At 44.2% G+C, this 23,172-nt stretch overlaps 1 protein-coding gene across 1 annotated transcript in view; it reads right to left on the bottom strand.

The window, feature by feature from the left end:
- Positions 1–5,635: 5,635 nt before the first annotated feature.
- The window catches only part of SOS1 (SOS Ras/Rac guanine nucleotide exchange factor 1), a 628,878-nt gene continuing 611,341 nt past the window's right edge, over positions 5,636–23,172 (bottom strand). Inside the window, exon 22 of the mRNA XM_082249445.1 lies at positions 5,636–6,892. Coding sequence (XP_082105571.1) covers positions 6,398–6,892 — 495 coding nt within the window. The 3' untranslated portion in view covers positions 5,636–6,397. The remainder of the gene's footprint in view (positions 6,893–23,172) is intronic.

Below are 23,172 nucleotides of genomic sequence, written 5' to 3'. Positions count from 1 at the left end.
GTTCATATAACAGATTTGAACCTCTGAGACATGAAGGGTATGAGGATAGAGAAGAATCTAACAGAATACCATCTTCTAAAACACCCATCAGCTCTAAGAAGCGGGTTTTTTAGGACAGGGCCCCAAAAAAGGCAAGAAAAGAAAAGAAAAAGAGGATGTAGAGGGGAATCAAAACGGAATGACAATAAGACCAATGAAGTCGGCATTTTCAATCTGAGTGGAGTAATGCTCACTGAGAGCGAAAAGCATACTCTTGGTAAAGGATTGAAATACGCCCCAAATAAACCCCTTAATAAATTAGAAACATTTGTTGACATTCAGAAATTTATTAGAAAGTTGAATGTGAAAAGGCATTTCCTTTCTAAAGCTGGTGAACAAAACTATATGTATCCTATCAATCTACTCCCATTGTCAACACAGGTCTCAGGAATGCATCTCTGTTCAATCCTGATGGGAAGCAGAGTAGTAATGTTTTAGTATTCAGAGATGTGTTGCTTAGGGAGTTAGAAGAAAAAGATATTAAACATAAGCCACAACCTGACTTAATGAGGTGTATTAAAACACTCTGTGACAATAAAGACCTCATTATCAGGCCAGCTGATAAAGGAGGGGGTATTGTGCTGCTAAAGCATGAAGACTATGTGGAGGAAATGAACAACCTCCTTTCAGATAGCAGCACATATGAAACCCCTTAAAGCGGAGTTCCACCCTGGATTTTTTTTTTTTTTTAATACCCCCGGGACAGTCAGGGCTAGTACATTCCACAATGGCTAGCCTCTGATCTGTCCCGGGTTGCACTTACCTGTTAGGACAAATACTTACCTTGCAAACGTCTTGTCCAGCGCTGCCATCTCAGATGTGGGCAGCTTGAAGCCAGCGAGATCCCCTTCGGCGTCTTCTTCCGCCTTCTTTGGTCCCACGATGCTCTGCGCCGGCCCCGACATCACTTCCGGGTCGCGCGCGTCATCCCTCTACAGCTTCTGGGCATGCCCAGAAGCTGTTTAGAAGGGGATGACGCGCGCGACCCGGAACTGACGTCGGGGCCGGTGCAGGCGCAATGATTCCTGGGAGCTATGACGTTCAGCTCCCAGAAATCATTGCAGAGCCAGGAAGTGACGACGGGCCGCGGCCGAGGAAGGAGGAAGAAGGAAGTAAGGTAAGTATGTTTTCTTCGCTACGAGGTAAGTAAAAAAAAAGAAAATATGTGATTATCCATTTCTTTTTCAGGTGACCCGGAGCGAGAAGATGGAGGTAAGTATTAAATTAGGGTGGAACTCCACTTTAAGAGAGATCCCACATATAGATATAAAGAAAAGTTGAAGAAACTGGTCAACATTGGTTTCGACACAGGCATCCTAACTGAGAAAGAGAAAGAATATCGGATACCTTTGGTACCCAGGCTACCTACCATCTATTATTTGCCGAAGGTACACAAACATCCCACTAAACCACCAGGGAGACCCATTGTGAGTGGGATCGATTCTATTACATCTAGAATCGGAAGGTATATAGATTATTTCTTACAACCCTTAGTACAAAATACCCCTGCGTACCTGAAAAATACAACACAATGTATACAAGAGATAACACAGATACAAGTTGAGGGAAATGTACTATTGGTTACAGCTGATGTGGCGTCTTTGTACACCATAATCCCACATGATATGGGATATGAGGCTGTAAGCACATTCTTGGATACCAACTATGATGTACCGTTAAAACAAAAACAGTGGATTTATTAAAATTCGGAATGGAACACAATTATTTTTATTATGACGGCACATTTTACCTTCAACGTACAGGCGTTGCCATGGGGGCTAAATTTGCTCCCAGCCTGGCAAACTTATTCATTGGTCTATGGGAAGACCGCAACATTTTTTCAAATAGAGCCAAGGAATTCATTTTTTGGAGGCGCTACATAGATGACACGCTGTTGGTGTGGAAGGGCAACAAAGCTTCACTTAAAAACTTCATGGAGAGACTAAATTGCAATGATTGGGGGATTAGGCTATCTTATGAGGCTAGCCCCGAATCTGTAAATTTTCTAGATTTGGTCATCTCCAGGAAGGGTTCTAGTTTCGTCACTAAATCATATTTTAAACCCACCGACTGTAATGGCTTCATCACAATGGATAGCTGTCACCATCCTAATTGGCTAAGATCGATCCCTAAAAGCCAATTCAAAAGAATAAGACGCAACTGTACATATGATTCAGACTTTCAAGAACAGGCTTTAGTGATGAAACACAGATTCCTTGAAAAAGGATATGAAATAAAAGCCTTGGAGGAGGAAATAGAACAAGTGGGTTTACTCTCTCAAGAAAACCTAATAACATCGAATAACCATAATTTTAGGAAAAAAGGATCCAAGTTTGATTTTGCTTTCGTCACACAATTCTCAGAAAATTACAGATGTTTAAATCATACATTCAGGAAACACTGGAGTATACTACAAGGGGATAAAATCTTGGGACCCCTTCTTCCAGAAAAAACAAATATGATCTATAGGAAAACACGGAATCTTAAAGATATAATTGCTGCTAATCCGATACAAAAACCCATTGTCCCTAAAATCTTTCCAGATATGAAGGGATTTTTCCCATGTAAAAACTGTAAGATTTGTAAAGAGGCCAAGACAAAAAGAACTTCAAAATTCAGCTCCACAGTTACAGGAAAAGAGTATGAAATAAAAGAATTCATTTAATGCCATACTAAAGGAGTGGTGTACCTCCTACAGTGCGAATGCGGCCTTCAATACGTGGGCCGCACTATACGCACTGCAAGTATACGTGTAGGAGAACATCTTACTAATATACGGAAAAGATTTACAGGACATAGTGTTTCGGTACACTTTGACCAGTGTCGCAAAAAGAATCCCAAAAATCTACAGATTACTGTTATTGAAAAATATGTGCCCCATTGGAGGGGTAGCAACCTCAAAAGATCAATATCCAGAAGGGAAACTTTTTGGATATACGAGTTGAGGTGCTACCGGCCCGCAGGAATTAATGTGGAATGGGACATAAATGCCCATAAAAATAACAGTTAAATGGAGCTTCTTTCTTTCCAGGATTTCCACGAATTTTAAAAATATTTTATACATTGGATTTTTTATATATTGAATTTTATTTATATTACTTATTATAAATTTTATGTATTTTAATGTTTATTGTGATTTTATTGATGGAAAATGTATTATTGTATATATGGGACACATGTAGAATTGTGTGATTTATGGTGTCCACAGCGGAAGCCACTCAAGAATGTTATTTCCGGTGTCCTGTTTTTTCCCACTGTGTGTCGTTAAATATTCCTTGGATTTTATGATTTTTATGATTTTAATATCCATATAGGTGGATAATTAAAGGTTCACCTACATTTTAAAGTAATAAATAAAGTTTGCTTTTGATTTTTAGCATTCCATCCGGTTTGTATATCGGCTACATATACTTCCTGTAGTTTCTTGCGGACATCGGAAGTATTCATTCAGAATGAGAGGTATTTAATGACGAGTGTGGCGGCGCGCACGTCCCTCCTATCTCGGAAGAATTCTCGTTAGGGAGGAGGCGTCGCGTCGCCACTCACGTCATCCGTCCGCGCTGCAGCCGGACGTGAAGGTTTCCACAGGCTCTTCAATTCATTATTTGAATGTAAGTGTAATTGCCTTATTTATCCAATAAATCGGGGGTAATGCACCATTGCGGTTCCCATTGAATCTTTTCATGCATGTGAATCGTGGAGCAAGAGTCAGGACATCACTCCATCCGTGGACCGGAGGATTGTTGGTCAGCCCATAGCTATATCCCAAAGAAAGGAAAGCCTACTTCCAATGCCCTACATAATTTGCATCTGGTAAGAGGCTTTAGAGTGTGTTTGCACGCCGGGTGATGGTGAAGGGGACAACAATTAATTAATGTCGGTTCATGAGGATTAGCTATGCCATTTATATCCATAAATCTGGTAAGAAGTTAAACCTGCTGGTGGTGGGATCATTTCACGTGGATGGTCATTTTTGAATTTCAGCACAGAATTCATCACGGAATTGTCACAGATTATTCAATTTAATTGATGGACAATAATTTTGTATTTTGAAATTTTTTTGCACATATATGATATATAATTTTAATTTATGTATCCCAATTTGCGTTCCACATCAAGATATTGATTGGAGTCACATCTTAATTTAGCGCACCAACCATTTTTCACTAGTGGGGAGGTGTTGCATAGGTCTCATAGGACCAATTCAGGATGGCCGAGGGCCGGATGGCCTACCCGCCTGCCGATGGCGGCCTACTAGAGCCCGGGGATGCAGTGGCGGCAGTTCGCAGTTAGGCCGCGGGTCCCGCCGCTCGTCAATCTGGCCTGCTGGACCAGAGAAGGAGCTGTAGGAGACCCGGTGGGGATGGCAAAGTTCAGGATGTTGAGAGTTAAAGGTTCTTACCGGGTCTCCGATGTGCCGACCGCGGCTTCAGCCGGCGGGTAGGCCTCGGAGATGCAGAGGTATGCAGGGGGTCCCACGGGTTTCAAAACGGTGGATGCGGAGTCCGGATGGGTATGTTGAGCAACCCTAGCGTCAGTAGAGCCCGAATTAAAGTTTATATTTCCAGGATGGATGCCGATAGAGGGTTGTGATACGGAGCTCTCTTCCGCTGCGTCGTCCTCGTTCAGCTTCCGGACACGCCCCCCCGCCTTTGGACTTTTTTTTTTGAATTATTGATGGACTAAATTTTACATATATTACATCATATTTTATGACTTACCCAACGCTGCAACCTTTATTATTTAAAAAAGACTACATTAAAATGGCGGCCCTGGGGAGGACTCCAGGAGCTTGAAAACGATCCCAGCAGGAAGGGGGGCTCTGACAGGCACCCCCACCAGGCTTAGCCTCCTCCCAAAACAAAGGGGGTGGGCAGATGGAAAGGTGATCAAGGCCTGCAGAAGACCAGCGGGAAGGGGGGCGCTGTCTGGAAAGGAGGGGCCGACTTAGCACGGAGCTGCAGTCTGCACGTGCTTCCTGGCCAGCGGGGGGGGACCCTCTGGCTCTAGATTATCCAGTCTGTCACCCAGTCTGGCAATTGATTGTAGATTCTCATCAAGAACAAAATTACAAAATTATAAAGAGGAAAAAATTCCATTTAAAAATCACCAGGACCAAAGATCCCAGCAAGAAACTAGGTCCTTACTCCTGACTAGGCAGAAAAAAGCCTATAGCAGAGAGTGGAAGTATACCCCCTGGGACTACCCCATAGGCGTATTCAAGTTCTTTTCTGCCTAGTGTCCTAGTCCTCCCTTGTAGAGGGCAGTATAACCCACGTAGTCAAAAAGACGAGGAGCTGTGTCCGCAAATGAAAGAAAGAGAAAATTACACTTCAATGAATAAAAAAAAAAAAAAAACTAAACAGTAAAGTCAGCCCAATTTTTTTGTCTAATGTGAAAAATGATGTTATGCCGAGAATCGTGTTTTTTTATTTTAAGCAACAAAATTGTGATTCTCATTTTATCCAGAATCGTGCAGCTATACTACATAGTAAAAAGCAGATCAGGGTTTTGATACAAACTGGAAGTTGCCTTAAATAAAGCCCTAGGTAAAAAAAATATGTAGAAGTGTCACATAACCAGGAACAGGAACGAAAAAAAGGAATGACATTTTTTTTAAACAGAATGCTTAAACAGAACATCAATCACAAAGTGCTACACATAGCTTTGCTACTGCTTTAATGATAAAACGGTTTCCCCTTTGTGAAGGCAATAATTACACATCTTTTGCAGCTAAAAAGTTCTTTTCGTCATTTCTAAACTGGCACCATCATCTTTTTTAATTTTATTAAAAAAAAATAAATGAAGGAAAAAAACAAAAAAAAACAAGAGTTACCTCTTTGGCGAGGCAGGTACCAACAAAACTCATGAAACATTTTGTAAACTGAATGGCAATACAGCGCTATTCTTTTTTAAAGTTTGGGTACCACAGATAGTCATCACAATACTAGTTGTGATTTTATAAAACAATTTTAAGCAGAGGCACAAAGCAAAAAAAAAAAAAAAAAAGAATTTAAAAGTAGGATATAAAAATCCCTGCTTTATATATATATATATATATATATATATATATATATATATATATATACATACACATACATATATATATATAAAAATAAAAGTGCATAATATTCTAGTTCAAATCTCTTCAATAATTTCTGCCACATCAACAGTGGTTTCTTTATCTGTTTGCAACAAATTTCCAGCCTGATCAACAGTCTTTAATATTGGTGCAATTTGCATCTGAACTGAATAGCATCAGAATCATCCCTTCTCTTGTGTAATTCAGGTTTATTCATGCCATTCTTTGCAGTTTGAGGAAACAAATGTTTTTAGTGTTTAAAATAAAGCGTCTTTGTTACAAGGAGTTGGCATTTTCCAACAAAGGAGGTCCATCCCTGTGAATTGAAGGATGAGGGGACTCCCGTTTGTAAGTTTTTGGAGGGAGCTTCGGTATAGGCTGAGAAGTGCTCTGTCGGGGCGGTACAGGAGGGCCAGTGATGGAAGGCAGTTCTACATCTTGCACTATTAAAGGTGGAGAAGGTAAATGTCTTCTTGTTCCATGAGGGGATGGAGTCTGAGGTGGAGGCTGGGTAAACGGTGAAGGACTATAAGGAAAAAATGTTGTAGCATGTTCACTTTTCCGTCCAAGCGGAGGTGGTTGAAGGTGCAAAGGAGAGCTGGAGAAGACATCAGGAGTACGTACTGGTTCTCGCGGTGGTAGAACTGGGGGGCTTTCAGGTCCCTCAGAGACTGAGGAGCGGTCAGACATTGAGTATCGTGGGGAGTACACTTTTGATGTAGGTTGTCTAGGTGGTATTGCCGGAGGACTGTCCACATGTTTAGACATTATCTGAAAAGGAAAAGATATTTATAATTAATTACAACATCAGATACTGCGGATAGTAATGTGAAGCCAAAGAGTCCAATATTAAAGTTAACCTATGCGCAAGAAAAAAAAAAAGCAATTGCATATTTGACTGTGCCTGAAGTCTCAAATCTTTATATCTGCTGTGTCTTGTAAGACCCTAGTGCCCAACAAGACCATGATGTCATGGATTATGCTTGGCTGCCTGATGCACTGGCAGAGCTGGAAATGGTGGTCACGAGGAAGAGAAAGAAAAAAAACAAAAACAAACAGCGGCTACAGCTTGTTTTCTGCTTCAGGACTTCCTGGACGATTCTTATGCCAACCTGCTGTCTCCTCCTTACTATGTAAAAGTGTCTCAGCGCTTGTGTGCAGCCAGTGTGTCCATACACCCAAGGATCCACTAGATCCAGCACTGTTCTGCAGGCCTATAGACATCCTGCTCTTGGGAGCTGCCTTTCAGAAAACAATGTCATATACATCGAGTCTTTCCTCCCTGTGGAATTCATGTGAAAGTTTATTTTTGCACTGTGCGTTGCAATAACGCACACCACCAAATATTTATAAACCTGGCTCTAAACTACTTTCTACAATAGGCCCTTTTTAGACCAGTGAGTTGCAGAAATATACACCAACATGAACATTTTAAATTACATTGCTGCAATGAAGTGAACATGCACAGTGCACTACTATACGCCTGCATCTTGTTGTGTGTTATGGTGTTCAGCCTTAAACAAAATGGCACAGGTAATTTGTTTTCTTTTTTTTTTGTGTGTATTTTTGTGTTTTACGTACAGATGCCACTGTGTGGCTCTTTAGACATGTCCAGGGCCGAACTTGAGACCCTCTATATTTACAAAGTTGACCACTGCTGATCTGAGATGCCTCTGATAATGGCAATTTCATGCGATTTTAAGTGATATTTGCTAATGTTACCACAGTGTTGCACATTATTTTTGAAGATCCACTGGAGAGGAAGCTTGAGGCCCCTCAGCACATGAATCTTCCTGCTCTAACTTTGTTCATTCTGTGGTTCACCTTTCATTACCCTACCAGTAATCATCTGCAGGGCATCTCTGTGCCATTACTTTGACTGGAGTAATGGCACTGCTAGAAAAGTAAAAGAGCAGACATTTAGAAATCTATTACAAGGTAATTTTAGGGTAGAGTTTATAGAAGCCCCAAATAGAAATAATGCTCTGCTAGATCTGGTAAACTCAACAATGTGGAGCATAATATTTAAGTTCATGTAAAAAAAAAATATCTGGGCAGCAGTGACTATAAAATGATTTCTTTTAACGCAAGTTGTAAAAAACAAAAGCATAAGGACATAATGAAAAAGTAAAAAATTGGATTTTTGTCTTACCATAAAATCCTTTTCTCTTAAGTTCATTGACAGACGCAGTCTTCTTATCTTGATATCAGTAGGGTTATGCTACCCCCTACAGGAGTAGGACACTAGACAGAAAAAAGTTCTGGCTATGCCTATGGGCAGTCCCAGGGGGTATACCCTCTCTCTCTCTGCCATCGGAGGTCAGTTTTGTATCAAAGCAGTGTCAGAGAAAAGAATACCAACCCAACTCAAAAATAGAGAGGCGGGTACTGCGTCTGTCAATTAACTTAAGAGAAAAGGATTTTACGTTAAGAATAAAATCCAATTTTCTCTATCGTTCCTTGACGGACGCAGTCTTATCTTGATATCAGTAGGGACGTCCCAAAGCAGTGCCATAAAATGAGGGGTGGGAAAGCAGAAAAATACGTCCCCATGGCTAAACCATAGCCAACCAGGCAACCTAGGACTCATCAGAACAACAAGATGATACCCACCTGAAAACCATGAAAACCCTCAAGGGAGACTAAGAGCCCCCTTAAACCGCAGCCTGCAAAACTTTGCGGCCAAAAGAGGCATCTGCGGTTGCCAGCACATCCAACTTATAACATTTTGTAAAGGTATGAACAGACGACCAGGTGACGACCTGGAGCACAGAAGCCTGATGGCGAAAAGCCCAGGAAGAGTAGAGAGTGTGCCTTAACAGGGAAAGGAGGAACCTGACCCTTAATCGAATAAGCCTGCACCACTGTCTGGCTGATCTATCTGCAAATAGTTGCAGCAGATGCAGGCAGCCCTTTCTTAGGGTCATCCGTAATCACAAAGAGCAATTCTGACTTTTGAAAAGACTCAGTAGTCGCTAAGTACACCCTGATTGCCCAAACCACATTCACAGTATGCAGTCCAATTTTTTTTAATAGGTTTTGTCTTAGGACACAAAGAGGGTAACACAATGTCTTAATTCAAGTGAAAACTGGAAACCACCTTCGGAAGGAAGGACGGATCCGAACAAAATACCACTTTATCCCTGTGAATTACCAGATAGAAGGAACGATAGGACAACGCCGCCAGTTCCGACACACTGCACGCAGAAGTAATAGCCACCAAGAAGGCCACCTTCTGGGATAGGTTAAGCAGGGGAATTTCCCAAATACTTTCAAAGGGAGGTTTCTGGAGAACCGAAAGCACCATATTAAAGTCCCAAGGTGGCAACAGAGGTTGCACCGGAGGTACCAGGTGTTGCACCCCCCGGATGAAGTTATGCACCAGGGAATGGGTGGCTAATGGCATTTGGAAAAAAATGACCAGGGCCGAGACCTGACCCTTGATAGTACTCAAGGCCAACTTTTGATCAACTCCCTGTTGAAGAAAAGCCAAGATCCGAGTCATCGTGTAAGAACGAGGGGGAGCCCCAAGAGTCTCACACCACGCAATATATGCCTTCCACGTTTGATGATAGAAATTTCTATCAGTCGCTTTCCTAGCTTTAAGCAGAGTAAGAATCACTGAGGCAGACAACCCCCTGTCCTTCAGTACCTGGCTTTCAACAGCCAAGCCGTCAAAGCCAGTGACCGTAAAGCAGGATGGAGGATTGGCCCAAAATAGCAAGTCCTCCCTGAGAGGAAGTCTCCAAGGAACGCCTGTGAATAGCCTGACCAGGTCGGCGTACCAAGCTCGGCGAGGCTAGTCCGGAGCCACAGCTATGACCGGAACCCCTTCCGCCTCTATCCTGCGAAGAGTCTTGGCAGCAACTTGAGAGGAGAAAAGGCATACATCAGCTGATACTTACCCCACGGGGCCACCAGTGCGTCTGCCAGAGGATCCCAGGAACGGGCAACAAACCTTTGCACTTTCCTGTTGATCTGAGAGGCCAACAGAGCTACATCTGGAGTGCCCCAGCATAGGCACAACTGCTGGAATACCTCTGGATGGAGAGACTATTCCCCTGCATCCAAGACCTGTTGACTGAGGTAAACCGCCTGCCAATTTTCCACCCCTGGAATGTGAACAGTGGAAAGCGCTGGAACAAAGAGTTCCACCAACCAAAGAATGCCTGCTACTTCCAAGGCCGCAAGGACACTTTTGGTGCCCCCAAAGTTGTGATTGATATAAGCCACAGCCGTGGCATTGTCCGATTGAATGCGCACTGGACAAATCTGCAGGTGCTCGGTCCAGTGGACTAGGCAAAGCCAGATCGCTCTCAGCTTCAGAACATTGACCGGTAACCTGAATTCTTCCAGGGACCAGGCTCCTTGAAATGATAACCTGCCGAAAACCCCTCCCCACCCGGACAGACTGGCATTTGTGGTGACAATCGTCCAATATACAGGTAGGAAGGATTTCCCTTGCTTGAGCATCGAGGACTGAAGCCACCATATCAGGGACTCCCTGGACACTTGACTCAGCTGGATCTGATTGTTCAGGGAATTCGGATTCTTGTTCCATTTGGGAAAGATTTCCTTCTGGAGGATCCTCCTGTGGACTTGAGCGAAGGGGACTGCCTCGAAGGACGACACCATCAGTCCCAGAACTCTCATACAAGTCCGAAGGGACCACCATTTGCTTGACAGCAACAGCTGAACCGCGGTCTGGAGTTTTTGGAGCTTTTCCAGAGGAATAAACACCCTAGCTTATGACGAGTCCAAAGTCAGGCCCAGATAGTCCAGTCACATGGAAGGGACCAAGAATGACTTCTGAAGGTTCAGAATCCACCTGAACTCCTCCAGAGTTCTCAAGTTGATTTCCAAATGTGTTTCCAGCACGTAGAAGCAGATCGTCCAGGTAACCCAGGACCGTTATCCTCCGCTGTTGCAACAGCGACAGGACCGGAGCCAACACCTTTGTGAAGACCCGAGGAACAGAGGCGAGACCAAAGTGTAACGTTACAAATTGATAGTGATCCTCCCTAATGGCAAAACGGAACGAAAAAAGGATTAATTTATGTACATTGAACGATTCAGCGTTCAAAATTCGGTCATTACATGATGGCACGATCGTCTACTCTCACGGACAAGTTTTCGTTTTTGGAAAATGAGTTTGAAGGATTTTTCGTATAGTGTATGGCCAGCTTTAGAAACAGACTGTGGTGCACATGAAATATGTCAAACATAATCTAAAGTTGATTATGATAAATAACAAACCCACATGTACCCTCCAGAACAAAAAAACAAAACCTGGGACCCCTGGGTAAGAAACATTTCACCTGACTGATGAGGCCTTGTCAATCTTACCTCTTCTTTTCTTTCCCCCCCCTACCCTAGTAGGTTCCAACTGATATCAATATTTTTGTACTTACCGTAAAATCTATTTCTTGGAGTTCGTTGATGGGCTCAGCATCCACCCCTCTATGGAGTTTTATACTTCTGATACTGCTTGTTACTAAACTGAAGGCGTACAGTAGCGAGAGGGATGTATACCAGCTAGGACTGCCCATAGGCGGAGCCAAGTGTTTTTTTTGCCTAGTGTCCAACTCCTGTAGGGGGCGATATAACCCTATCGTTCTGAATATGGAGCGCTGTGTTCGTCAATGAACTCAAAGAAATGGATTTTATGGTAAGTACAAAAATCCTATTATTATATCAGTTTTTTTATTTGTTCATTAACTGACACAGCGCTCCATATTCAGAACCATAGGGACGTCCCCAAGCAGTGCCAAAACATGAGAGGTGGGACAAAAAAAAATCCAAGGCTAAACACAAGCCAACCAGGCAAAAAAAAAAAAAAAAAAACTGGAGCCCAACCTGAACAATACACCCCCAAAGAGGGAAACAGACCCTCTAAACAGCAGCCTGCAAAACAGATGGCAAAACATCCATCTTGTAGAATTTAGTGAAAGTGTGCACTGAAGACCAAGTGGCCGCCTTGCAAACCTGCGCCACTGATGCCAGATGACAGAAGGCCCAAGAAGCACTAAGCGCCCGTGTAGAGTGCGCCGTTACAGGGAAAGGAGGAACCTGACCCTTGATAGAATGGGCCTGAGTCACCGTTTGTCTGATCCATCTGGAAATGGTCGCATATGAAGCAGACAGCCCTTTTCTAGGCCTGTTCGTGATCACAAACAGTGAGAGTCTGACCTCCAAAAAGACTCCATGGTTGCCAGATACACCAGAATCGCCCAAAACACATCCAGGGCATGCAATGTAAGTGTCACAAGTTAGCCTGCAGTTTTTGCTTGTATACTCTTACCTCCTGGCTGCAGTATTTCAATCTTGCTTCCTTTCACAAGTGTGGGTTTGGCTGTGCTCATCTATGGGAGTCGACTGCTATTCTGTGGGCTTTTATTTTCGGTCCCTTCCATCACTTCCTGGCCCGCCTCCTAGTTGGCTTGCCTATATAAGACATGCACAGTGTAACCCTCATTGCCTGGGCAACTTCACAGTTCTCTGAGCTCTCATTTGCATACCCCTTGGCTACTGTGTCTGATTTACCGTGAACCGACATTGGCTTCATTTACTGTCTGTGTTTGTTCGCTACCTGTCCTGACCCCAGCTTGTCCTCTGCACACGCCAGTGGTCTCTGCATCTTCAGCTGGGCCTAACAGGGGGCCGCGACCTGGTTCCATCTTCCTGCAAGTCCATCCCCATCTTCTGGGGCTCTGGTGAAAAAGCAGGCTGGGGCTTAGACTCTGCCCCCTGGGGAATTCTGAGCTGGCAATCTACAGGGGCTCACTACCACAGACTCCTGACAACAAGTTCCTTGGGGTGAACAGGCCTGGGACACAAATAAGGCAACACAATGTCTTTTTTCAAATGGGAGGGGAAGGTCAAGTCAGGGACCACCTTAGGTAGGAACGACAGCATGGAATAAGAACCACCTTATCTCTGTGGACCACCAAGTAGGGAGTACGACAAGATGAGGCTGCCAGTTCTGACACCCCGCGATCAGAGGTGACAGCCACCAAAAAGGCCACCTTCTGACACAGCGTAAGTATTCTGAATCTCGAGAATATTTTCAAAAGGGAGGCCTCTGGAGAACGGAGAGCACCAAGTTCAAATCCCACAGTGGAAGAGGAGACTGCACTGGTGGAATCAGGTGTTGAGCCCCTTGAATAAAAGTACGCACCAAGGAATGCGTGGCCAAGGGTCACTGGAAGAAGACTGCCAAGGCAGACACCTGGCCCTTGATAGTACTCAAGGCCAACTTCTGCTCAACACCTCGTAAAGGAAGGTCAATATCCGAGCCACCGAAAAGGAATGAGGGTGAACACCAATTGACTCACACCACAAAATGTACGCTTTCCATGTACGATGGTAAATCTTTCTAGAGGTTGACTTCACAGCCTTCAGCATTGTCAAAAATCACCGACCGAGGCAAACCTTTATCCCTCAGCACCTGGCTTTCAACAGCCAGGCCATGAAAGCCAGCGATTGTAAATCAGGATGGAAGATCAGCCCCTTGGGACAGCAGGTCCCCCCTGAGAGGCAGCCTCCAGGGAATGACAGTGACCAATCGCACTAGGTCGGTGTACCAAGACCGGCGAGGCCAGTCCGAGGTCACCAGAATGACTGGAATCCCTTCAGCCTTGATCCTGCGCAGAAGCCGCAGAAGAAGCTTGAAAGGAGGGAAGGCGTAGATCAGATGATACTGGCCCTGTGGGGCCACCAGAGCATCTGTGGCATCCGCCAGAGGATCCCCTGACCTTGCTACAAACCTTGGTACCTTTCTTTTGAGCCAAGACGCCAACAGGTCCACCTAGAGGGACATATCAGATGAAACACGTACGGATGAAGGGACCACTCCCCTTGGTCCAACGCCTGCCAACTGAGAATTTTTCACACCTGGAAGCGTTCTGCCCACCGGAGAATGCCAGTTACCTCCAGAGTCGCCAAAATACTTTTTGTTCTGCCCTGGTGATTGACATAAGCCACCACTGTGGCATTGTCTGATTGGATCCATACCGGGAGCCCCCGGAGTCAATCTGTCCAGTGATCTAGGCACAGCCTTATCGCCTGAAGTTCCAAGACATTGATCGGTAGTCTGGATTCTTCTAGCGGCCAACAACCCTGAGCAGAGCTCCTCCCCCAGGACACCTCCCTACCCGGACAGGCTGGCATACATTATGACCACTGTCCAATACAAGGGGAGAAAAGACTTGCCCTGTGAAGAGTCGGAGAGCGAAGCCACCGGACCAGGGAACCCCTGGTTTCCCGGCTCAGCTGAATCTGATTGTCCAGAGACTTTGGACACTTGTCACAATTTACCAGAATCTCCCTCTGGAGGGACCTCATATGGTACTGTGCAAACGGAACTGCCTCAAAGGTAGACACCATCAGGCCCAACACTCACATGCAAGTCTGGTGGAAGGACCACCTGCTGGACAGCAACAGATGAATCACAGCATGCAACTTCTGGAGTTTGTCCAGAGAAAGAAACACTCTGGCCAGAGCTGAAACCAGAGTCAGACTCAGATAATCTGACTGCTAGGACGGGATCAGGGCAGACTTCTGGTAGTTCAGAAGCGAACCGAACTCCTTCAAGGTCCTGATCTCCACGTCGTCCATCAATGCAGAAGAGGACTCTGCTCGCAAGAGGAGGTCATCCAAGTAGTCCAGCACAGCATTCCCCCGCTGACTTAGCAACGCCAGAACCAGGGCCAACACCTTCGTGAAGACCCACAAAAACTCCACAAACTGATAGTGCTCCTCTCCCACAGCAAAGCGGAGGAAACGCTGGTGTCTGGCACATATTGGAATGTGCAAGTAAGCATCTTTGATGTCAATAGAGGCTAGGAAATCCCCCTGATGTAGGGATGCCATCACTGTGCGAATTGACTCCATTCTGAATTTCTGTACTCACACAAAACAATTCAGGGCCTTGAGGTTTAGAATCGGACGAACCTTGCCCTCCCTTCTTTGGGACCGTAAACAGGCTTGAATAAAAACCTTGAAACCTTTCCAATACTGGGACTAGGACAATCACTCCCTGAAGCAACAGGTTCTGCACTGCCCTGAAAAGAGCTTGCAGCGGTCTGGGGACAGATGCATGTTGGAAGGAAAAAACCTTTCCTGAGGGCAAGAACGAAACTCTATCTTGTAACTGGACAGAATTACTTCGTGGACCCATTTGTCGTTCACCAAGGAGGTCCACAGGCCCAGAAACCAACGAAGATATCCCTCCACCCCAGGGATAGGTAAGGGCGCACCTTCATGCTGAAAGGGCCTTATCTGTGGGCCTAGAAAAACCCACTCTTGGCTTGCCAGACCAGGGCTGCTTGGAACCTCTTGAGGAGGGCTTGAAAGGTTCTGATCCCTTGTCAGTAGACTCTGATGGACCAAATAACGTTTTGGGTGCCAAAAAAGAAGAGGCTCGTTTGCAACGAGGCTCCTTTCCCTTCCCAGACTGTGGAAGAAAGGTGCCCCCCCTTTAGAGGAGACTCTAAATTATTTAATTCAGTGTAGCATAACAGGCAATCGCCTTGAAAGGGCAAATCAGTTGGGAGGTTTTTTTTTTTTTTTTTTTTTTTTAGAGGTTTGGTTCATACACAGAGGCATCGCAAACAAACAGCAGCCCCTTGGACCAACTGGTCCACCAGCTCAACAAAGGCAGGGGGAATCTGCTCACCCCACAGATCATGGCACAAAAGTTTTGCCCACTCAGTGAGAGCTTGCAATACCAGGACAATGGCCAGGACCGGCTATAGTGGCGAACCAGCAATAGTAAGCAATGAATAAGCACAAGGTGTGAAACGCGTTTGCTGTCCAGTCTGTCTTATGGTCTTGTCTGATGTTGTACCTATGATTTGAAGAAATAAACTCAAGTTTCCAAGTTCCTGGGTCTGGAAGTGCCACTTTCTTCTTCATTCACATGGATTCCTCAGGTCACAGACCTTGGTGAGCACCCATTCCTACAGGACTGCCACAGCTCCTCGGGATCCATCTGGCTCAGCTGATTGTTTTCAGAGCAGTGATTTGTTTCTTTTTGAACCAGCAATAGTAAACATGTCCATGGGCCATTTCTGCGGCCACAGAGCCAGATTCAGGATCATACAAGATAGATGAGGCAGAGAAGGGTGGGCGGGGGTCACTTTCTGCTAGCCAGCCGCCCAAAGGCCACCTCCACCCAGAAAACATATGACTCCAGGACTGCCATCAGTGCATCAATGGAAGGCTGGGACGCTGAGGAACCTGCTGCCTCCGAGGGGGGGTCAGGTAGGGAAACACGCTTCTGAGATTACATGAGTGAAAGGGGAGAACCCACCAGCAAAATGTTTCTCGCGCTGACAGGGGACTCACCCAACCTGAGGCTCTGCACCCGCAGTACCGCAAGCACCCAGGGGAAAAAGAAACCCAGGAGTCAAACACCAGGGGAAAGGGAGGCTGCCCTAGGGGCTCCAATGTTATGGCTGCCGCTCCTGTGCATGTTGAATCAACCAAAATAGCCTGCCGGACTACACAAACATGGCCGCTGGATGAGAAACACTCACAAGCCCCAAAAGCATGGTGCCAACCACGGCATGATGGCTGCAACACAGCGCCCACGAGGCTCCCAGGGACCCCACCGTGCTACCGGGGGGGGGGTTGTAATGGTGGCCCAAAAGGAATACCAAAACAGGGAAGCCTGGGGTAAAGGAGGGGGAATATGCAGGTCCCACTTTCCTGGGGGGTGCCCGTGTTCACCCCCCCACCGCATCGAGGGGGGGAGGGGGGGCATCTTAATCACCATACCATGGAACCAGGCAGGCACCACTCCAGAGAGAACCCCTCAACTTCAAAATGGGGGGCTGTAGACCAGAAGGAACGCGGTGACTCAGGCCAGGAACCAGTCAAATGCGATGTTTAACTTGCAGCCCAGCCGCTGTCAAGTGGGTCTATTTCGCAGCCGGCCTAGCGCAGAGCTCTGGTCTGAGCATGCTCGATGGCAAGACTGGGGGACCATTGGATCTAGATATCCAGCCCCTTGCCCAGCCCGGCAGTTGATTGTAGATCTCACAGGAAAAAAAATGGGAGGAAAAAAATGCCATATAAAAGAAAAAAATTATTATTAAAAAAGAATAGCGCGCAAATGCAAAAGAAATAACTACCAAATCTGAAGACAATCCATAAATAAAAATGGGGGTTTGGTCCATTTGCATTTGCATTTGCACATCCTTCCCAGCAAGGAGTATTATCTCCAAGGGTTAGAAAGGCTGGATTCATCTCTTTTTCATGGATAGTGTAGGACCCACTGATAATGGGGTACTTTGACGCAGTAGTGGGCTTGAGCACGATATGGCCATATGGTGGGACCAAACCCCCATTTTTATTTATGGATTGTCTTCAGATTTGGTAGTTATTTCTTTTGCATTTGCGCGCTATTCTTTTTTAATATACATGTCTTTTGGTTCATAGCTGCAGCAGCTTTAGAAATACATGGGTATGCTCCCCCAAAATTTTTTGCCTGTTTAAAAGAAAAAAATTGCCAGAACCAAAGATCCCAGCAGGGAGCTAGGCCCTTACTCCTTAATAGGCAGAAAAAACTAAAGGCCTATAGCAGAGAGGGAAATGTATACCAGCTAGGACTGCCCAGGGGCATAGCCAAGTGTTTTTTCTGCCTAGTGTCCTACTGCTGTAGGAGGCGGTATAACCCTATGGTTCTGAATATGAAGCGTTGTGTCTGTCATCGAACGAAAGAGAAATTAACGCGCATTAAGGACTTTAGACATTGGTGTTTTCTAGGGATCAAGCCAGAAATCTTTGTCATACAGAAAGCTTGACTTGAGAGTAGTCTAGTGAGCTAGGTCTGAGACCAGAAATTATTCTATCCAACTTCTTGGCTGTCTGTGGCTGGGGATTGCAAGTACCTGCTATGAGCCCTACCTATGCAATAACAGTGGATGTTTATTATATTTGTTTTCTTTTTACACAAGCTTTCTACTTCTGTAAATGACTTATCTTTTCTGTACTTATGAAAAATTCAATAAACAGACTGAAATACAAAAATGTCAAAAATAAAAAGGTCAGCTCTGAGAATGTATGCCCTTTACAAGATAAATCAGAGTTGGTGACTGGGAACAAAGAGAAGGGAAATGTATTAAAGTTATACTAAACCCACAACGGTAAAATCAGTCTGTATATGCAGTATAGCATGCTTGCTCTACTTACCGTGGAACCTAAGAGGTTAATCCTTTAAATTGAGTAAAACGACTGTTTGAGCCTGTCTTCTCTGATCCTCCCTATCTTTACCTTTCCCCAATCCATCTGCTGATAGAACAGAGCCTTGAGGGCACACACTCCGTGTGGTGTATTGCTAAAGAGTATTTTTTTGGGGAGGGGTGCATGTGATCAGCACAGGGCCAATCAACACTGTCCGGACAGAAAGTCAGGGGTCATGCCGCCTCATAGGACAGTCAGAGGAGAATGAAACTTTAACCAGTGCTTGGCCAGATAGAAAAAAAAAAAAAGCTTGTCAGGAATATACCAGTCACCATACAAAAGAGGTTGCAGTAGCAAGTTTACTAGGAAGCTAGGAATTTTGACAGGTTGGGGACTTTTATGGGAGTCCAGACTGGTAATCTTCGAGAATTCAGACATGGATTTCTCCATATCTAGACACGTATGCACCAAGTCAAAAGGATCCAAAATGGTATCTTTAAGTCAAGGAAGTATGTCAGGAGACTGAACCTCCTCAGGCACAATATCATCCAAAAGGATAGGCTACACTCATTTTCATCCTCAGCTGTGAGAGCAGAAGCAACTGTAGCTGCAAGCATAGCAGAGGCAGATTTTGGAGAAGAAAGTAGAAGTTGTGCTTGCAACCCTTGCAAGTCAGCTATCATGGCAGTGATTTTGTGCATAAAATCCACCATCGTTGCTGAAAAGTCCTACTGGATGCAGAGGAAGGAGGCACAATGGATGAAGCCAGGAAGACCCTAAGCATGTAGACTTAAACAGGTTATGTCAAGTGACTGTCCGATCTCCTAGGACATTGGCAAAAAAACAGAAGCATAATGGCAATGCAAGGGGTTATACTGCCTGAATAACAGCTTTGTTTGCCAGTGTCCAAATCTCTCCAAAATGTAAAAATCATGTTTGAATCCCCCAGGGAACCTAGGGCATGTAGCAACTTTTAGATCTGTGCTGTGATTAGGAAATAAAAGCACATTTTTGCTTCTATCTGTACTTCCTGTAGCTTCACCCAAGGCAGCAAATGATTTTTAACTCATCATGATACTTATTTAACCACTTCAATACCGGGCACTTTTACCCCCTTCCTGCCCAGGCTAATTTTCAGCATTGAGCGCTATCGCACTTTGCATGACAATTGCACTGTCATGCAACACTGTACCTCTAGGAAAGTTTTATAATTTTTTTCACACAAATATAACTTTCTTTTGGTGGTATTTAATCATTGCTCGGTTTTAAGTTTTGCAAAAAAAAAAAAAAAAAAAACGAAAAAAGATAGAGCATTTTTTAAAATTCGAAGTTTCTGTTATATATTTTCAAAATGTTTTTGACCTAAGTTTAAGAAGATTATTTATTTGCAACATTATAACCGAAACTTAGACGTTTTGACCTAAGTTTATGGAGAAAGATTACGTTTCTGCTATATAATTTTGCAAATAAATAATCTTTCTTTATACACTTAGGTCAAAAACATTTTGAAAATTCTAAGTTTGTTATATAATTTGGCAAATAAATAATCTTTCTTAATAAACTTAGGTCAAATGTATTCTGCTACATTTCTTTGGTGAAAATAACCCAAATCAGTACATATTTAGTCTGTAAGACTTCACTATGTGGACCATTTGTTCTTTTTGAGCTGCCAAAAGATTTGTCACAAAGGGGTCAGTGACAGAGTGCCATTATCAAGGGGATCTCTTTAGTTTTATTGCATCAGCTTCAAGCTCATTTGACCCCCAGACTGAAATAGCTGAGGGTCCATCATTTCTGGTGAGTGGGGACACAGTAGAGGAGTGAAACACCCTGCACTGGCTTTTTGTTTTGAAGCACCCTTTGAAGCACTTTTCGCCATATTTACGTGTATTAAGTATATTGCACTTTGTATGGACTTTTGTCAGCACCATTTGCACTTTTTAGAGAAATTGCACAATTATAGACTATATTTTTATCAAGCACTAGTGCACTTTGGCAAATTTCATATATTTTTAACACTAATTTATGCACAAGATATTCTATTTTATGATTGTATATTGTTTATTCCAAGCAATGTTTTTTGTTAGTCAGTCCAAGGTATTTAGTAAGAGGCATGGTGAGTTTTTTGAAGTTGTAATTTTTGCCACAATTCTTTGAAAAATAAAGAAATTAAAAAAAAAAAGTTTTTACACATACTGTCTTCAGTGCAGTACAGATTTATCATATAGAAGTTTATTTTTTATTACTTTTTTAACAATTTTTCTCTATCGTTCATTCACAGACGCAGCTCCATATTCTTCTTGACAATTGGTTATGCTGCCCCATACAGGAGTAGGACACTAGGCAGGAAAAATCTTTACCACGCCTATGGGGCAGTCCCTGCAGGCATACACCCACTCACTCTGCTGTTAGGATTCAGTATGTTTCTGCCTAGTTTAGGAGTAGAACCTAGTTCCCGGCTGGGACTTCGGTCTTGGCTGGTCTTTTTTATTTTAAAGGGAACCTTTGTTAAAAAATTAAAATTTTTAGCTAGTTATGTTCCTGAGAGAACTGCAATCAACAGCTAGACTGGGTTTCGGACTGGATATCCTAGATCCTTAAGGTCTCCCAGCCCGGCCAGCGAGTGTTTGCAGGTTATAGCCCAGTGCTAGGCCTCGCTACGACAAAGCCCCAATGGGCGGGGGGCTGGCCCGCAAGTTAAACACCTCGACAGAACGCACAGGACCAGGTTCGGCCTGAGTTGCAGCATACCCCTTGGGGGTCAGCACGCCCACCCCGAGTGGAAAGGTAGTCTGTCCGGAGTGGCGCCCACCCGATGTCGTTGGTATGGTGAGTCCCCCCCATAGCTCCCTGTGAAGGTCGGACCACCGAGTACCCCTCATTCTCCCTGGCCTCTCGGTATGTACCAGGCTCCCCCAAGGCCTCCCTCCCCACCATCATAGAGGTACCTACCTAAGTCAGCGACAGGGGTCCTCGGGGGATGGACGCGCCAATGCCACTATAGCAGGTCTGCTGGGGCTGGGGGGTTAATCCTGGTGGGGGTTGCCATTTTACTGTAGAATTGTTCAGCCTCATTTTACAGAATTTCCCATTGAAATGCATGGACGCCATGTTTTTGTGGTTTCCCCATAGGAATGCATTGGGCGGCCATTTTGGCAGAGTCCACGAACGCTGGACAGCAGGGAGCAGCTGGGCCATTACTCTAGTGATGATCCAGGTACTTCCTCTTCCTTTCTCTGCACAGCAGACCGACCCTGTTCTCCTACATATCGAATGATGGTATGTCTAGTGGGGTCCCTGTAGGTCTCTCTCTCTCACGCTGCTATCAGCAGTGCTAGTGGCTGGAACTTGTAGTACCGCTGGTGCAGCGGTGAGGGTCCGTTTTTCGCAGTTTTCTTAGAGTGACACTGCGCTATGCCAGGGTTCATATGGAGTCTCAGGAACACATTTCACCTACAGATCCCCTCCTTGGGGTTGCGGGGACCTCCGGGTTGCGAGGGAAACATACTGAATCTATTCTCTCTCACCTGGCGGCATCAATGAAGGCATTGAAATCGCTACCATACTGTAACCATCCAGGTCTACTTTACATTTATTATTCCTAATTTTTATCACTTTTTTTATATTTTCTTTCTTTTTCTTTTTTCTATTTTTATTTTCAAATATTTTTATTTATTTATTATTTCTTTTTATTAGTTTTTTTCCTTTTCTTTTCATTTTCGATTTCCATTACTATTAATTTTTTTTTAATTTTTTTTCTATTTTTATTTATTTTTATTATTTGTATTTTCTTTCCATTTTTATGTTTATTTCTATTTTCTTTATTATTTTTATTTTAATTTTATTTTAATTTTCATTCTCATATTCATTTTTATTGTTAATTTTTAACGCTATTTATCTTTTCCAAATTGTATCCGCAATTTGCATCCGATCAGTATACCTATATTACTTGTGTTTATATATGTATACACAATCTAGTGGATATTGTATCACACCATTAAGACTTCAGTTTTTAAAGACTTTCCCCTCCCCTCTCCCTCCTTTTTGTTTTCTGGTATATATTTGGTTCTTGTATTACTTTTCGTTCATGCCATAAAGAAGGAGCGAGGCTGCCTATGCATCGGCAGCAGGCATGCGCAGAAACATGTCGCAGCCAGTCACGACGCCAGAGTTTCACGCTTCCCAAGCCTCGATTTTGTTTTGGTTGCTCTCTTAGCCTCGCTCCCGTTCCATCCACCGTTACTGCCGGCATAACGGTGAAGAGGGGAGATTGAATTAGATGGCAGCGTCCACATAAAGATGACGAACACACCTTTCTTGGAGCACCCAGCATCGTTTTGTACCTACTACATTTGTAATCTTTAATGGATATGAGTTTTTATTATATCTTATTAAATAGCTACAAAGTCTACACTTAGAGGCGCCTCTTCTCTGTTTATCCCTAGGGTTGCAACCCCTGTCTGCCTTAATGGTGGTTTTGGAAAACCTGGTGTCAAAAGTGGATTTGGTTTTAAAAAATACCACTAGTAAAAAGCGCCCTATGCCCTCCTCTGCCTCTACCGTATCCTTAGATTCTGAGGTAGATATGGCCGCTGCGGCCGCATGTCACCCTGAGGGTTCTGCGTCATCGCATTCGGAAGGCGAGGACAACATATCCTCATCTGCAGTTACACGAGATGGCACGCTGGTGGAGGCACAATGTCAGTGCGGGAAACTCTAAAAATGGCAGATGATTCTGCAGCGTCAGGGACGCAGGTGTCATTTGGCATTCGCAAATCCCAGAAGTCGGGCAAGGTTTTCCCTTGTCCGGAACTTTTTGACGAAACTGTCTCTGACCAATGGGGCGCCTCAAACAGATGTTAGTG

Source organism: Pelophylax lessonae, assembly GCF_965119305.1.
Source record: "Pelophylax lessonae genome assembly, chromosome: 3".
NCBI lineage: Eukaryota > Metazoa > Chordata > Amphibia > Anura > Ranidae > Pelophylax > Pelophylax lessonae.
The sequence above is the reverse complement of the archived record's forward strand: the minus strand, read 5'-3'. Positions and strand labels throughout refer to the sequence as shown.